Source organism: Pseudorasbora parva, chromosome 1 (assembly GCF_024679245.1).
Source record: "Pseudorasbora parva isolate DD20220531a chromosome 1, ASM2467924v1, whole genome shotgun sequence".
Classification (NCBI taxonomy): Eukaryota; Metazoa; Chordata; class Actinopteri; order Cypriniformes; family Gobionidae; genus Pseudorasbora; species Pseudorasbora parva.
The window spans coordinates 17,791,727-17,810,218 of NC_090172.1; the positions used below are offsets into that span (position 1 = coordinate 17,791,727).

The window sequence follows — 18,492 nt, forward strand, 5'->3', positions numbered from 1 at the left end:
AACTTCTGAGGCTGGTTTCGTCTCGATCGGACTAGCGGTTTCGAAGATATCAGCAAATGTTTTTTAAGCACTAAATTACAACTCTGCGCAAACCATATGCCGAAACCTGGCAAGTCTGGTATCGTTGGAGTCGGCAAGGATTCAGGAGACCAAAAAACACACTCCCATCAAAATATGTCAACCACACCCAAAGTTATAAGCGTTTGAAAAAAAAAATTCTCCACTAGGTGGCGCTGTTTCGAAACTTCTCAGGCTACTTCAGGGCATCGTGGTGATGACCCATACCAAGTTTCATAACAATCTGTTCATGCGTTCATAAAATACAGCATTTTTGCACATAATTCAAAATGGCCGACATCCAAAATGGCCGACATGGTAAAATTGGATATCAGTCGACTCGGCATGACGCCCTGAATCTAATGAGACCAATTTTATGATTTTTGGATAAACGGTTCAGAAGTTATAAGCCAAAATAGGCATTTTTCGTATCTCCGGACAGGTAGGTGGCGCTGCGCCGAAACGCTGCATGTTGCTTCAAGTCATGCTTGTGATGACATGTACCAAGGTTGGTTTGAATACGATAAAGCGTTGCGGAGATATAGCCTTTAGTGTGTTTTTGCAACCTCCACGTAAAATTTGTTTGTGCGTTTATTGAAAACGATTGGACGAATCAACTTGAATTCCATAACTTTTTGTCAACATGCTCTGAAGATGATCTGTTTCAATTTTCGTGAAAATCGGAGCAACGGCCTAGGAGGAGTTCGAAAAAGTAGGTTTTTCAGAAAATTCAAAATGGCGGGAAAATTTGCATACCGGAAAATGACATCATAGGGTGAAATCGAATCGGCTTGAGCCAAGGAATCCGATGAAAAAAGAATTTTGTTTCTAGCCCTTAGGGGTCAAAAGTTATAAGCATAAATATGAGTGAAACTTTGGACAGGTGGTGGCGCTAGAGGGATTGAGTTAGAGGCACCAAATTTGCTATAGTGACAGCTCAGACTGGCCTCTATGAGTGTGCCAAATTTCACAACTTTTTACCATACGGTTCTATGGGCTGCCAGAGACTCCTATGGCGGAAAAAGAAGAAGAAGCAGAATAATAATAGGAACACTAACGATTTCAATAGGTGCCTCCGCACCTTCGGTGCTTGGCCCCTAATTCCCATATGGGCCAAGCATTTGAAAGTGAAAGACTTTGATATCATAAACTTGAACAAATATCTTCCTCACACTCCATCCCAGTAGGTGGCGGACTATGCACCACAAGCCATAACACATCAAAAGAAGAAGAGGACAATACGAAACAAGCTTCTGTAACGCACGTTATATATGCACCCGTCTTTATTTTGTATCACGAGGCAATGAGTAGTTACACACTGTACCGCTTTGTGTGTAATCTCCACTTGACCCATGTCTAAGAGGTAACTAATTTATATTTGTTTTGTGTCAGTCTTAGATTGTAGATTTCACACTTAAAATGCTTTGGAGTTTTACTGCTGCTGAGATGTTATCATTATTGTGTTGGCTACTTGGCTTGAGAAAGACACATTTTTTTCTTTGTTTTAAACGTTTTATATTATAATTATGAGACTAAAATGTACACGTAGAGCTTTCAAACTACAATCACTAAACTGTCTGTCTATCTATCTATCTATCTATCTATCTATCTATCTGTCTGTCTGTCTGTCTGTCTGTCTGTCTAATCTATCTATCTATCTATCTATCTATCTATCTATCTATCTATCTATCTATCTATCTATCTATCTATCTATCTGTCTGTCTGTCTGTCTAATCTATCTATCTATCTATCTATCTATCTATCTATCTATCTATCTATCTATCTATCTATCTATCTGTCTATCGTATGTGTTGCATCAAAAAGGATTAATCTTAAATCTAGATTAAATCAAGGTTTATCTAATTATGTTGCACTAAACTTTAAAGCTTTAAAAATAAGCAGGCCAGGTTTACATTTAAACCATAATTTTGAACCTGGATTTAATTAATATCTAAAATAGATTAACTTGAATTCTGTTGCTCATTTTTAAACTCAGATTTAAATCTCAATAAGGGAATAAAGTGCACTGAGCCAGCAATATTCCTTACTATCGAGTACATATGCTGCTGGTGTGCCGAATTTCGACCCCCTGCCAAATTATTAGCCCCTCCTTTAAATCACTACCTGATTGCATAATCATAACCCCACCCCCAATCCTAACATCTCCCCCACATCAAACCCTATACCTACCAATATGGGGATCTTTTCACGCTCCTTTTCAGGGTAAAATAAACTAGACTGAAAGTAAACATCTTTAAATGCATATTATGTCTTTATAAAGATGTTTACTTTCACATCTAAGTAAAATCATTCACTGGCTTACCTGGTGACTCAATTAGGTATGAGTAAATGTCTGTAAATGTAAAACACCTCTAACCACGTTACACCAATTTGACGCTTTTGGGGGGCGTAGCGTGGGGGAGGAGACGGCATAGAGGATAACATTCCATTCCCCCACACTGGAAATGCATGATGTTAACCCAGTATAGCTTACTTAGGCTACGTTTACACGTGGGTGGCTATACAGGTCCTTCTAAAAAAATAAAATGCATATTGTGATAAAGTTAATTATTTTCCATAATGTAATGATAAAAATGAAACTTTCATATATTTGAGATTCATTGCACACCAACTGAAATATTTCAGGTCTTTTATTGTTTTAATACTGATGATTTTGGCGTACAGCTCATGAAAACCCCAAATTCCTATCTCAAAAAATTAGCATATCATGAAAAGGTTCTCTAAACGAGCTATTTACCTAATCATCTGAATCAACTAATTATCTCTAAACACCTGCAAAAGATTCCTGAGGCTTTTAGAAACTCCCAGTCTGGTTCATTACTCAAAACCGCAATCATGGGTAAGACTGCCGACCTGACTGCTGTCACCCTCAAGCGAGAGGGTAAGACACAGAAAGAAATTTCTGAACGAATAGGCTGTTCCCAGAGTGTTGTATCAAGGCACCTCAGTGGGAAGTCTGTGGGAACGAAAATTGTGGCAAAAAACGCTGCACAACGAGAAGAGGTGACCGGACCTTGAGGAAGATTGTGGAGAAGGACCGATTCCAGACCTTGGGGGACCTGCGGAAGCAGTGGACTGAGTCTGGAGTAGAAACATCCAGAGCCACCGTGCACAGGCGTGTGCAGGAAATGGGCTACAGGTGCCGCATTCCCCACCTCAAGCCACTTTTGGGCTACAAAGAAGCAGCACTGGATTGTTGCTCAGTGGTCCAAAGTACTTTTTTTCGGATGAAAGCAAATTTTGCATGTCATTCGGAAATCAAGGTGCCAGAGTCTGGAGGAAGACTGGGGAGAAGGAAATGCCAAAATGCCTGAAGTCCAGTGTCAAGTACCCACAGTCAGTGATGGTCTGGGGTGCCATGTCAGCTGTTGGTGTTGGTCCTCTGTGTTTTATCAAGAGCAGGGTCAATGCAGCTAGCTATCAGAAGATTTTGGAGCACTTCATGCTTCCATCTGTTGAAAAGCTTTATGTAGATGAAGATTTTGTTTTTCAGCATGACCTGGCACCTGCTCACAGTGCCAAAACAACTGGTAAATGGTTAACTGACCATGGTATTACTGTGCTTAATTGGTCTGCTAACTCTCCTGTCCTGAACCCCATAGAGAATCTGTGGAATATTGTGAAGAGAAAGTTGAGAGACGCAAGACCCAACATTCTGGATGAGCTTAAGGATGCTATCAAAACATCCTGGGCCTCCATAACACCTCAGCAGTGCCTCAGGCTGATTGCCTCCATGCCACGCCGCATTGAAGCAGTCATTTCTGCAAAAGGATTCCCGACCAAGTATTTAGTGCATAACTGAACATAATTATATGAAGGTTGACTTTTTTTGTATTAAAAACACTTTTCTTTTATTGGTCGGATGAAATATGCTAATTTTTTGAGATAGGAATTTGGGGTTTTCATGAGCTGTATGCCAAAATCCTCAGTATTAAAACAATAAAAGACCTGAAATATTTCAGTTGGTGTGCAATGAATCTAAAATATATGAAAGTTTCATTTTTATTACATTATGGAAAATAATGAACTTTATCACAATATGCTATTTTTTGTGAGAAGGACCTGTATATAAAATGTATTTAGCCCATTTTTCTGTTCATAGAGACGTGTTAACTTTTCGATAAAGCTCTAATTGGTTTCCTTTGGAAATATCATTCAAATTAACACAGACTGCATTTATAACTGTAAAGCATGTTTGTTTGTGTCAAAATGAATCAAAATCGAAAAAGAAAAAAAATCAAGAAATCGTGATAGGTTTTTTTGTCCATATCGCACAGCCCTACTTCTTAGGCAGTGTAACAGTTTAAAAATCCACAGCAAAATAGAGAGAGCTTTGTAAAATGTCACTTTAATTTACATGTTCTTTCTTTTTTTGTTACTGTAGATCAAGGATATGGCACTTTTTACGATGGCCAAAACACTGACACTGAGGCTGCATTTGCTGAGCCATTTGAATTACCAAATCCTTCTTTCACTGAAAGCATGTGCTGGTAAGCGTCTGTCTTCTCCCTGTCCTCGAAACTCCACTACCTGCTTTCCTACATGTTCCAACCTCAGTCCAAGGCATATATGCACCACAGAACGAGACCCACTTTTCCTTGTTACTGGATCTGTTCGCCCTTACCAGGAGCTTCTCACTAGTGGAAGTGGTCTGTCTTTGTTGCACCACCTTACTTCTGATGAGGACCACACATTTATGAAACGACTCTCCTCCTGTACTTCATCTCAACAAGTTCTACGTCTCTTGCGATCTTACCCTATCCTCTCAGGTGCAGCAGCAGTATCTATACTGCACAGACTAGCTGACTTGGAGCATAATGGCACATGTGCCCTTCAGACACCACAGATACTGCTATCAGATTTGGCCTTCAATAAACTTTGTCAAAGATTGGAACATGATTCAGCTGGATTAGAGGATGAAGTGTTGGTTAGAGCTCTCTTGGGCTGTACGCGTCTCTGCCTTGACCCTCAGAGCCGCCTAGTGCTGAGGCTGGTGTTTGAATGCCAGAAGAGATTGGATTTAGAACAGTTAAGTGTTGAAGCGCTATGTGGGTTATCAAAGTCTGTATTTGCATTGGAAGGGCCTGATGGTGGCATGGTAAAACAGGCTATGAATCAGCTCCAAAATAAAGAACCAGCTCAATGGAATATGACAGAATTAGTTGCTGTTTACTGCATGCTAGCAACTGGTTTGGGTGAAGATGGACGATACCTAGAGCTTCTAAATGAAATGAATGCTCAGGCACTTCGACAGGCGCAAAAAATGGACCCAGCGACTCTTAGTAAGATTCTAGGTGCTTTAGTCACATTGAGACAGAATCAAGCATTACCACTTGTAATTGCGCTTTGCAAGCAAGCTGTTCATCATGTGCAAAACTTTGCTGATGCAGAGCTGACAGTGGTGTTATCAGCACTTATGCACTATGGACACAGTGACCACTTTTTTGTGGAAGCTCTTGAGCGTCATGTGCCCAAGTTTGCCTTCACCGCTCATGCAGAAACCATAACCAAGGTAATGCAGTATTTCCACAGACGGCGCATTCTTTCTCCAGCTGTTTTTAACATGGTGGCTGAGAGTTTTGTGTATCGTGCAGAGGAGTACTCGACATGGCAGGTGTCACAACAGATAGCTGCTCTGGGAGTTTTGGGATATCTGCCACCTGACGCTGGGAGATTGTTCCGAAAGGTGGAGTCTGTTTTGCATGCCCGGTTTTCACAATTTCAGCCCAGAGCCCTTCTAGACCTACTATATGCCTGTACACTTCTACAGAGGTACCCGCTTAACTTTGTCTCAAAAGTCTTCAGTCCTTACTTCATGCAGCAGCTACAGGGTAAGAAGCATGTCTATATAGTACTTGGGATACATTTTCAGGAATATTCATGATTAATTGATCATTTTTATTGTGAATTGATTAATTGTTAATGTTATTTTTAATAACTGAAAAACCTCATATATACAACCTCATATAAAATTATTATGTAAATATGCTCAAGTCCTCAAAATTATTAATAATCTCGATGAATTGTTAATACACTGTTGTAGTAATGACGTCTTTCCATGCTGTTTAATATTAATTAAATTCACTAATAATTTATCACCATTAATAGTATAATAAGGCATAGAAAATACAGATTATTTAACACTTCATTGAAATGCATCAATTAACTTTTTTTAATAATATATTTTCCATTTCTGTTCTTTTTAAGATGAAGAGGGTGGTGGGTTGAATCCCATAGTGCTTGCACAATTGACCCAACTCTACATGACTGTAAAGCTGGAGTGTCCATTTTATGATGTGAGTTAAACTGCATTTTATTTCTATATCTAAGAGTGTAGTTTGTTTCACACCAAGCCTGCAGTATCCCTCTCTGATACTGAAGCTTTTGCACCTCGATCGCCCCCCGGTGACCGGTCCCAGAATAGCCGCCCCTCTGTGTTTTTTAATGGACATAAGGCACACTAAACAATAAAATTACACTTCAAATATTTTTTCCCCATAGACAATGGTTTCATTTCAAGTGTTCGTTTTTAAAATAAGTTTAGTTAGTTATTTGATGCTATAAAAACGGGGGGTATGACGACATGATTGACAGCTGAAATCGACGTCTTCTGAGTAAAGTTGTCACTGAGGCACTAACAGACTTTTTTCTGGATTTTTGGGAGGAGATTGGAGCTTTAGCTTTAATTTCTACATTTCCATAACTGTTTATTTCACACCAACATAATTAATTGTTCTGCATCTATGAGAGTGTGGGCGGACTTTTAATATCGCGACTGTACTTCCTGCTCTCTACTGCGCAACTCCGGTCCCGAAATCTCTACTGCTCAGACTCGGTCCCAAGATGTCAGCGCCATGCAGGCCGCCTGAAAGCTTCAAATCTGGCAAGCGGAAACAGATGATGTCGAGTCGTCCATATTTTTTTACGGTCTATGTTTCAGACTATCATAAGGTCCTTTTACATCAAGAGCGAAATGAATCTGTCATGATTAGTGATAGATCAATATATATATATATATATATATATATGTATGTGTGTGTATATATATATATATATATATATATATATATATATATATATATATATAATTTTTTGTATTTTTATTTTATTTTTTTACCGATTATTTGCATGTCTGTGATATAACTGATATATAAAAAGATTTTTTTTTTATTTATTGTGTTATTTCTGTTTTTAACAATTACAGCAAAGCACTGAACTGAGCTTTTTAAACACTGTCATTTTTGCAGTTTCACTCCCTTACATATACAGAACAAAAGACATTTACATCAATAAATAGTCTGAAAAAATGTGATTTTAAAAAAAAGTATTTTTAACATTAATGCGGTTTCACCAATATAGTCTCAAAATAGTCTCAATCGTTTTGCTCCGTTTGTGCTGGTTTGTGCCTTAAAAAAATTTCGTTTGTGCTTCTTTGGTTTTTAAGATATTAAAAGAACATTTATAGGTCATTCTGAGGTTACTCAAATTATTGACGTCACTAGCCCCCCCACAGGCTTTAAATTCACCCCAAATAGTCTCAATCGTTTTTGCTTCATTTGTGCTCCGTTTGTGCTGTTAAAATTTTCGTTTGTGCTGCTTCTGTTTTCAAAATATTAGACTTTGAATTATAGACGATGATGTCACTCAGCCCCCCACAAGCGCCAAATTCACCCCAAATAGTCTCAATCGTTTGTGCTCCGTTTGTGCTGGTTTGTGCAGGTTAATTTTTTTGTTTGTGCTGCTTCCATTTTTAAAATATTATAGATTTAATTGTAGACGTTGACGTCACTCAGCCCTCACAAGCTCCAAATTCACCAAAACTAATCTTGTTTGTTTGTGCTTCGTTTGTGTCATAAAACATTTTGTTTGTGCTGCTGCTTTTTTTTAAATATTAAAATAATATCTATTGGTCATTTTGAGGTCACTCAGCCGTTCAATCGTTTGTGCTTAGTTTGTGCTGGTAATATTTTCGTTTGTGCTACTTCTGTTTTCAAAATATTAGACTTTGAATTATAGACGATAATGTCACTCAGCCCGATAATGTCACAAGCGCCAAATTCACCCCAAATAGTCTCAATCGTTTGTGCTCCGTTTGTGCGGGTTAATTTTTTCGTTTGTGCTGCTTCCATTTTTAAAATATAAAATTTTGAATTAACCTCCAAATTCACCCAAATTAATATTGTTTGTTTGTGCTTCGTTTGTGCTGGTTTGTGCCATAAAACATTTTGTTAGCGCTGCTTCTGTTTTAAAAATATTAAAATAATAGGCCATTTGTTGGTCATTCTGAGGTCACTCAGCATGTAAAATTTCCTTTTGTGCTGCTTCCGTTTTTTAAATATTATTCATTGAACTACAGACGATGAATTCACGAGCAGAATCACATACGATTAAGAGCATGTCCTATATGGGCTAGCCTAAACATTTAGCCGAAATAGTAAGAGCAGTGACATATGTTATTTAAAGTAACATAGCCTACTCTCTGTTTGAACAAACTCTGTTTTCCTCCTTTTTGGTGGCAAGCGCGTGTGAGAAATGAAAAGTTGTGCAGAATCTCAATTCTCATTCAATTAATTAAATTGAAACCAAAACCATAATTCTATGGTTTTCTGCAAAAAAAAGAAAAAAAAGACAAATGAGAAATGGATTGTTGTTGGGTTTTATTTTTATTTTTATTTTAAATATGCTTTTAGGACTAGCCAGCCTATTATGTGTTTCGAATGTGTGGGTGGCCCTGGAACGTTCCTTTTAGCTTTGTGATCTAAAACAACATTGAAAATTGTATTAAATCTTTTGGTTATAAAATAAATAAAAAATATCTTAAAGACTTAAAATAGTACTATAGCCTATGATTTCTGATTCTTCTAATAAGAAAGATTGTCATCGTCTATAATTCTATGTATAGCCTAATATTTTAAAAATGGAAGCAGCAAAAATAAAATAAAAATAATAATAATTCTGAGTGACCTTAGAATTAGAGCCCTGCACGGGCCTCAAATCTAGGCCCTAGCCCGGCCCGTGTCCGACAGATTATTGAAATTCTCGAGTCCGACTGGAACCTGTTTTTTTTTGTTTTTTTTGCATTGTTGCAGCCATTAAAATAGTTCAGTTTTGTTTTTAATGTCAAAGTTGTTATATTTCGTTTTGTTTCTTTATTAAGTTAATTTAGAAAAATGTTTAGAGCATTTTTTTGTTTGTTAAAGTTAAAAAAAATTTAAGTGACGACCAAGCGGGCATTGGCTGACAGTGAGTTAATTAAATAGATTAAAATAGATTAAACGCATGTTTAATCTATTTAGCCTCTCAAATCAACTCTTGACTTGTCTTGCCTATAAATGTTAGTTAATTTAGCCGACTATAATATTACCACCACAGTAAAAGGCATTTTGAACGAGTTCACATCAACAAAAGCAAAAGATTCATGCATTTTATTCAGCAGCTCATTTCAAATTTAAAGACCGCAATATGAGAGAGAGCGTCCTAACCATTGGTAAGATCATTTAGTCTGATTCATTTTTATTGAAGATGATTGTGTTTTTAAGCATCTAAGACTTATTTTAAGTTTAATTTACGGCCATATGCGTTGGCTTGCTTTACTCATTTGCGATGTGTGCTGCAGTAGCACCATCATATCTATCTGACTACAACAAAACACGCTCTCACACGTTTGTTTTTTACCGTTTGGCCAGGAGTAAAATTTACACATGTGGTTTAAACAACCAGATACATTTACATTTGTCCGGTTTCGTCTGATATGCTTACTACCTTCTGAATTGTTTTTTTTGACTGATCGGAATTAAATAGGCTATGAATCTCGGAAGGCATTTAGGCCTACTTCTGGTCATTTCGGAATCAGATAGATGCCTGGTCAGAGAAAACGAATGAAGGAACCAGTTGTAAAAATGCCATAACTCTAGCAGCTGCTGAAGAAACGCGCGCTACTGCTGGCTCGGACTCTAACCCTGTGCGAGTCATGTCTTGACAGTCGTGTAGCTTAAGCTATCGGTGCGGGGACCATGCGGTCCATGGACAAGCCTCCCCCTACCCCCCCTTCTGGCGCCGGGCCTGGTTTTGTGTGTTTTTGCTGCATTCGCGCTGTAAACCAGTCTCAGTCTTTTTGTCATTCAGTGGGGCTTAATCACAGTCGCTCCAGCTGACCATGACGTCACGTGCATTCCCTCTATCCACAACTTTCCCAAACTCTGACCTTTCCCATGATCGCTATGGCAACGTAGAACAAGCCGGTAACAAACTTCCGGTTTACGTTAGTCTATACTGTTCTCAGCTGAACGCTTGGTTGTATTATCAGGACTCGGGAGTAGACTTTTACAACAACGCTTCAGGCAAAATGATCACATGTCCCAGATGGTTGCATGGATCTGACTATTTTACAAGAACTTACTAATATCTGTAGAACTAATCGGTTCACCTGAGTTATGCGGCGCAGACATTTTGCCACTGTGTGTAGGCTTGGCTGACTGTTCCTATGAACCATGCGAGAGTTACCTTCCATCCATGCGCCTGTAAATCGATTTTATTTTATTATAAATAAAGGTTTATTTGTTTCTAGTTATTTATTTTGTTCACCCGCATCCGCATTCACCCATCAAATATTATCCCGCGCCGCACTCGCTTGTGCTGGGTCCCGCGGGAGTGCAGGTCTTTATTTGGAAGGTAACATTAGGCTGTTAGAGCGGTCTTGCTACACATTAAATCTTTAAATTATTGAAAACAATAAACATACCCCTTGCAAAAAAATTATAGTTTTACTGCAGTATTTTAAATGGGTTAAACTAATATATAAACTCAGTAATTACATTTACAGCAATGAAATGTTAATTTTTATTACAATGCACTTAAATTCATTGAAGTTCATGCATCTATTTTCATGTTGATTAAAAAAAAAAGTCTACTGACAATGTCTGATATGAACATTTCAACAATTACAAATATTAAAATACAAATATAACTTCTACATCACAATTCTTGAGTTTATTTAAAGTTCATTGGGCATTGAATGGAGTGGGTAGGGTGCTAGGCAACATGTCAAATGGGTCCGTTTATGTCGCATGGCTTATAGAAGCAAGGTTTCTGCGGTGTGAGACCCAGGCGCTCAGCGCTCATTAACCCCAGCGAGAGCAGCCTTAACTGGCAGAAGCCCCTCCCATGACGCAAATTCATGTCCGTTGTTTAGTGAATGAAGCAAATGGATTCAAAATGTTTACGCGTCCAACTTCGCACAAATAGCACTATTCATTCGCGTCACTCGCGTCTGGTGTGAACGCAGCATAACTGTTATGTGTGTTAAACCGGAACTGAGATACCGTCAACCGGAAGTATCGAGTGTCATGGCGACGCCCGCTAAGACTTGCAGGAAAGTTGTGGATACCACGGATTCGTTAGTTAAACGTGTGTATATTAGTGAATTCTAAACATGCGTAAATAGGATGCACGTGCACACTCATTCGTAATTAGCATAATCCCCGCCCATGAGGTACAACTGCAAATGACGTGAGATGAATGCTGTGGACTTTTCTGGACTTCTTTCTCAGGTTTGGTTCCAGGATTTTGCATAAATGTTGAAGAGACTAATTGGCCGTATGACAAGCAATAAATATTAAATTATCATGTGTCCAATAAAGCATGTTTTAGCCAGCTAAACACCTGGTGATTTTCTGAAAACGGCCAGCTGGTGGCGCTTGAAAGCGATTTGCAAGGGCAGCGTTTTTCCAGCTGAGATACTTTGATACAGAATATCCATGGCAGTAATGTGTTACTACTAGTATCTAATTTTAAAGAATATTACTGAATTTAGAAATGCAGTAAAAAGCAGTATTAACTTAACCTCCACTGTGATTGGACGGCCTGGTAAAAAAATGACAGTGACGAGCGCTGCCTATTGCCCAACGTTAAACAGTACAAACAAAACAAAACAAAAAAGACGGGCAAATCAACTCTTGAAATATTATTATGGTAGGCTTGCCCTACATAGTGCATCAAAATGCAATGTCATCAGTTTGCCTAAATTAGAACACAGAACGTTCAAATGTTTTACGCACCATTTACTCGTGGTAGGGAGCAGGTGTAAATTTCTTTCGTACCAACTAACATTTTGAAAATACGAGCATTTTCGTGAATCCGAAAATTTACAATAGAGCGGCTTTACGAACGATTTACACACAAATTTGTTCTGCTCGTGTTTCATGAATGAGGCCCATTGTGTGCAATGTGTTTATATTTATCATGCATCATAAGAGGAATTTTAAATTAAAAAATTCACAGCTGGGACTTAAAAATGCCAGTAGTTGCAGAAACATCTATTTATGTTGATTATTTATTCATAACCAACAATGCTCATTATACACATGCAGGGTCCACGACTTTCGCCAAAGTTTCGTGTGAAGTCGTTTTTGGCTTCTGGACAGTCTTTGGAAACTCCTTTGGAACCTCAATTCTACAGTGCTGTGAAGTCTGGCCTTGTGGATCTGCTGGGAGCTCGATCTTACTTTGCTTCAAGAGTACTTACACCATACTGCTATACCCTAGGTAGAGATTATGCACCCAGTTTGACTCTAAAAACTTTTTACACTAACAAATTTCTGTGGTTGTGTATATTTTATTATTTATATATCTGCAGACATTGAGATAAAACTAGATGAAGAAGGGTATGTCCTGCCTGCCTGTCATTCAGAAGATGTCCATAAGAGGTAACGCATATTCTGCTCTTTGCTAAAAAAGCCACACACAAAAAAAAAAGCTGGCACTGGTGTTTTGTGGTCTGTAAGATTGCATGCTCCTAATAATCCCCATATCCTGATTGGCTTATTCACTCTGTCTCCTCTCCACCAATCAGCTGGTGTTTGGTGAGCGTTCTGGCGCAATATGGCTGCCGTCGCATCATCCAAGTGGATGCTGCACATTGGTGGTGGTTGAGGAGATTCCCCCTTTTATGTAAAGCGCTTTGAGTGCCTAGAAAAGCGCTATATAAATGTAATGAATTATGCATATTCTGAGCTCATCATTAATTTGTGTATCATCAGAATTGCTCTCTGTATTGATGGGTCAAAGCGCTTTGCAGCTAATGCAGAGAAACTACTAGGCAAGGAAGCCATAAAGCAGCGTCATTTGAGGATTCTGGGATATGAAGTTGTTCAGGTAAACCCAATTCTTTAATTTTTTTAATTTTTTTATTCACAATCTGTCCGCTTTACTAAAATGTTAATTTGCTTTCATAAGTTTATTTGCATGTTTCTTGAATCATCATTTAAAAATAAAATAAATAAAAATCCAAACTTAACATGCACCTTGGATCATCTTAAAAATGTAAAAGGGATCATAAAATTGCATTTGTATTTTTATTTTATTTTATTAATTGCTACCTTGAATAAGCTTTCACACAAGAACTGTTTAGAGCAAGTCCAAAATATAGATTTTCATTACCTGGATAATCTTTTCTGGTATCTTCTGCGTATTTGAACCCTTATTAGCAAAGACTATATGATTTTTAGATTCATCTTTTCATGCTTAGGACAATTACAAAATGGCACAAAGATTTATTGATGCATACTTTTTTGATGGTTTTTGTACTACTATTATTATTATTATGTTACTATTTTTTTTATTTATTACTGCTCTTCAGAAGCTGAATATATTTATATTAATATATTTATATTTTTCCCAAAAGACAAAATGAGGGCAATTTACCCTTCTTGAGGATCACTGAATGTTTGCACCGTTTGTAATTGCCATGTATGAGTCCCTCGTTTTTTTCTCAGCGTGAAACTAAAGCCACTGTTAAAATAGGGTTCAGGTATGCTGAGAAAAAAATGTGTGCAGGACCTGAATTCGCCTTATTCACCTGGTGGCCATTTTGAAAACTCTAACGCCGTTGTGGGGTACACAAACCCGGGAGTTGGACTGCGATACAGTACTAATCAATAGCAGCATTCTGTGTCACTCACTTTCTGCCTGCTGTGTGTTACAAAATCATGTAATGCATCACTGATAATATGTTTATGTATATAGTTTTCATTTGTTAATATTTTTTAATTTTCCTCCTAATGTAATTTCTAATGTTCTGCCCGTTTCTGGTACGTTTTTCCATACTTACAAGCAGGCCATTTGTATTCCTCCATACCAATAAATGTACATAGTTACCATTTACAAACCTAGACCAGTATGCCTATCAATGTTTTTGAATGACTTATTTCTTTCTGATGTTCTGACCAGTTGTCAATTTATGAAAGACATCATCCATGTGTAATAAAATTGTACTTTATTCTTTAGATAAATAGACATTTTATTTTACATATATGAAGATCCAGTAGCTTATACATACACATATCTCCCACATGTAAATTAACTGTATCAACTATAATACTGATCTGCTCACTTTGACACTATATGATAGATTAAAATAAGCTGATAACATCACCGTTTTCTCCAGAATGATTACAGCCGAATCAAATTTTGTTGCAATATTGTCCTGTTTAACACCGTGAAGCTGCTTTGGAACAATCGGTATTGTAAAAGCGCTAAATAAAGCTGACTTGACATGTCCCAGTCTTGCTATTGCTTGAGTCTTTCGAACTTCGTCTGTAGTAAAATGCAGAAATTACGACCAGGATCCTTTCTGATATTTTTTTAATCCACTCTCCATGTAATCTAGCCTAGAAATCTAGACGCACCCTAGCAGCAGCAAATTTAATTTGCCCGCAAGTGTCGTCTAGGAACTCTCAATACCATTCTGAGCTGTGTTCCTCAAAATCTGGACGGCCCAATCACAACGTGTATAGAGTCGGCGGGCGGGGCCATAATGACGACAGCCGAGTTGCGTTTGCGTGCTTCTAGTAGCCTAAACACAGAAACTGGCGAACGGCGGCGGTCTTTCGAATCAGCTCTGACCGCGACTCTGGAAGACTTGGAGTTAAGCTTTTCTCTGAGAAAAGAACAAAGCGCGGCACTGAAGTCATTCTTAAAAAGGGAAGATGTGTTCGTAGTTTAGCCGACCGGATACGGCGAATGTTTAATCAGTCAGCGAGCTCTGCTTCACCTTCGTTGCTCTGGTTGGTGTAGCGCTATCCTATCGCGTGCAGAGGGAGTTTGAAAGACAACCGTTTATCCCGCCCCTCGGATTGAGCCCTGTCTATGGTGAGTTTCCAGACCAAACATCTTGATGTGGGTCTGGCTTGTCAAGCTACATGTAATCCCTTATCCTCCGGAAAATGGTGAAAGGTTTGTCCTCTGTAGGATTTTTTCCTGAGTGACGAAGTGCAGTGAAACAGAATGCTGCTACTGATTAGTACTGTATCGGAGTCCAGCTTCCGGGTTTGTGTACCCCACAACGGCGTTAAGAGTTTTCAAAATGGCCGCGAGGTGAATAAGGCGAATACTTTCTATAGAAGCAGACAAACTAGTGACTCATGAACAACTATCGCAAAACATCATTATCATGGATCATATTGGTATGCAAACAATCAAGCATTTGTAAACAGGATCATTTGTGTAAATTATTGACTATATGTCAACTTCTAAAAGTTCTGTGAAATTGCTTATTCAAAGGAGTACTAAAAAAATGCAATTTTATTGATACTTTTTATTTTGTTAACATTTTGCAGATTCTGCAAGGTATATGTACACTTACAAATGTACAAGGGTTGGACAATGAAACTTAAACACCTGGTTTTAGACCACAGTAATTGTTAGAAATGGTGTAGGGCCTCCTTTTCAAATCAATACAGCATCAATTTGTCTTGGGAGAGACAGATACAAGTCCTGCACTGTGGCCAGGTCACTATGTGATGCTGGTGGAGAAAAACAACTCTGTCTGACTTCTCCAAAATACCCCAAAGAGCAGGCCATGTTCACCTTTGTGTATTGCTGCATTATCATGCCGATATACAGTGCCTTGCGAAAATATTCGGCCCCCTTGAACTTTGCGACCTTTTGCCACATTTCAGGCTTCAAACATAATGATATGAAACTGTAATTTTTTGTGAAGAATCAACAACAAGTGGGACGCAATCATGAAGTGGAACGAAATTTATTGGATATTTCAAACTTTTTTAACAAATCAAAAACTAAAAAATTGGGCGTGCAAAATTATTCGGTCCCCTTAAGTTAATCCTTTGTAGCGCCACCTTTTGCTGCGATTAAAACTGTAAATCGCTTGGGGTATGTCTTTATCAGTTTTCCACATCAAAAGACTGAAATTTTTGCCCATTCCTCCTTGCAGAACAGCTCAGTGAGGTTGGATGGAGAGCGTTTGTGAACAGCAGTTTTCAGTTCTTTCCACAGATTCTTGATTATATTCAGGTCTGGATTTGATTTGGCCATTCTAACACTTGGATATGTTTATTTTTGAACCATTCCATTGTAGATTTTGCTTTGTTTTGGATCATTGTCTTGTTGGAAGACAAATCTCCGTCCCAGTCTCAGGTCTTTTGCAGACTCCATCAGGTTTTCTTTCTTTCTTGGCTGCATCTCTGATCAGTCTTCTCCTTGTATGAGCTGAAAGTTTAGAGGGACGGCCAGGTCTTGGTAGATTTGCAGTGGTCTGATACTCCTTCCATTTCAATATTATCGCTTGCACAGTGCTTCTTGGGATGTTTAAAGCTTGGGAAATCTTTTTGTATCCAAATTCGGCTTTAAACTTCTCCACAACAGTATCTCGGACCTGCCTGGTGTGTTCCTTGTTCTTCATGATGCTCTCTGCACTTTAAACGGACCTCTGAGACTATCACAGTGCAGGTCCATTTATACGGAGACTTGATTAGCCACAGGTGGATTCTGTTTATCATCATTAATCATTTAGGTCAACTCTGGATCATTCAGAGATCCTCACTAAACTTCTGGAGAGAGAGTTTGCTGCACTGAAAAAAAAGGGGCCGAATAATTTTGCACGCCCAATTTTTCAGTTTTTGATTTGTTACAAAAGTTTGAAATATCCAATACATTTCGCTCTACTTCATGATTGTGTCCCACTTGTTGTCGATTCTTCACAAAAAATTAGTTTCATATCATTATGTTTGAAGCCTGAAATGTGGCAAAAGGTCGCAAAGTTCAAGGGGGCCGAATATTTTCGCAAGGCACTGTATGGCCAAAGTAACACCTCAGGGTACAATGTTTGAACCATCAGGTGCAGATGATCCTCCAGAATGATTTGGCAGTGACTGCCATCAAGCACAATATGGAATGTCATGATATTGCATATAACTCCCACAGATGTGGCAAAGAAAAAGGTGGACTTATCTGAGAACAATACATATTTCACATTGTCCACAGCCCAAGATTTGCACTGTTGAAACTGACATTGCTTTGGCACCAGTTTTTAAATGGAAGAAGAAAAACAGACACAAGCGAGCCAAAGAGCACATTTAATTCTGCAGTGATTTGGTCAGCTGTGGTTTTATGCAATTATTTTATACAAACCATGTTAGTACTTCGGCATCCCTTTCCTGACAGCTTCCTCCTGTTGGATGTGGTTTATCATAAGTGGTGGCATGCCAACATTACCCTGGATACTATAGCTAGCGATACACAAAGGGTTGCTCCATTCATTAAGACTTGTCCTGGGGCCTGGATTTTGATTGTCCATCAGGCTGTGCATATAAAGGTGTGAAACCTCCAACACCAGTGTTTTTCATCGTCACACCTTTATTTAAATATCTCTGTTGTTTTTATATCATTCATTGGGATACAAATGATTCAAGCTCTGAACAAGAATAATACAGGTAGTCTAAAAGTAATCCATACAACTCCAATGGTTTAACTGAGGTCTTCTGAATTTATACAAAATCTTAACAACATGAGAGTGAGTAAAATTAAAATTTGTTTTATTCCTTTTAACCCTAACCTTTTATTCATAATAGGGCTCAAGTTGCACTAGTTTTGAGTTTGGTTTTAGGTCCTACAGTGGTATTTTTATTTTTTTTACTGTTTCTAGATTTCATACTATGAGTTTGAGAAACTCAATAATAAAGAGGAGGTTGTGGAATATCTGCACAAGAAGATCTTTCCTAACAGCTACAGACTCAGCTGGTGACATCTGGATTATTAAAAAGCATTGCACCTTTCAGTAGATTTAGTAGGTATATAGAGATTTTTTTTTTTTTTCAATTTACAGAAACTTTTGTGTACTGCTTTATTTTTGCTGAATGTAAGATTCTGTGTAAATTCTAATAATAAAAGGAGTGCATAAGATGTTGTCCTATATTTTCCTCACAAAATTAAATGGGCACATTTTTACCCGAGTCACTCAGCACTGAAATGGTTTAGATTTGTTGCCAGTTTAATTTCATTATTATTTATTACTGAACATTTCTTAATACATTACTTAACACAAACTAACAATGAACAACGCCTGTAGCTTTACTGTTTTTGTATGGTATCTTATTGTACATATTTGCATTAGTTAAC

The 18,492-nt window shown here is 38.0% G+C and overlaps 1 protein-coding gene across 3 annotated transcripts; it reads left to right on the forward strand.

Annotated features, from left to right (window-relative positions):
* Positions 1-1,268: 1,268 nt before the first annotated feature.
* fastkd3 (FAST kinase domains 3) lies at positions 1,269-18,426 on the forward strand. 3 transcript variants are annotated; one of them, XM_067430958.1, is made up of 7 exons: positions 1,269-1,420; positions 4,463-5,909; positions 6,286-6,374; positions 12,447-12,621; positions 12,713-12,782; positions 13,116-13,230; positions 18,020-18,426. In XM_067430958.1, the coding sequence occupies exons 2-7, from the start codon at positions 4,472-4,474 to the stop codon at positions 18,116-18,118; spliced, it is 1,986 nt and encodes a 661-aa protein (XP_067287059.1). In that variant the 5' UTR covers positions 1,269-1,420; positions 4,463-4,471; the 3' UTR covers positions 18,119-18,426. The 3 variants fall into 3 exon arrangements, with proteins under 3 accessions (XP_067287059.1, XP_067287202.1, XP_067287130.1); XM_067431101.1 differs by lacking the exon at positions 18,020-18,426 and adding an exon at positions 12,929-13,026; XM_067431029.1 differs by lacking the exon at positions 18,020-18,426 and having other exon boundaries at positions 12,929-13,175.
* The last annotated feature ends 66 nt before the right edge of the window (positions 18,427-18,492 follow it).

Bases quoted from the DNA above. Each gene is read 5' to 3' on its own strand.
- fastkd3 (XM_067430958.1), top strand. From the start codon at position 4,472: ATGGCACTTTTTACGATGGCCAAAACACTGACACTGAGGCTGCATTTG. The intron at 5,910-6,285 runs GTAAGAAGCATG...GTTCTTTTTAAG, and splicing joins CTTCATGCAGCAGCTACAGG to ATGAAGAGGGTGGTGGGTTG. The intron at 12,622-12,712 runs GTAGAGATTATG...ATATATCTGCAG, and splicing joins ACCATACTGCTATACCCTAG to ACATTGAGATAAAACTAGAT.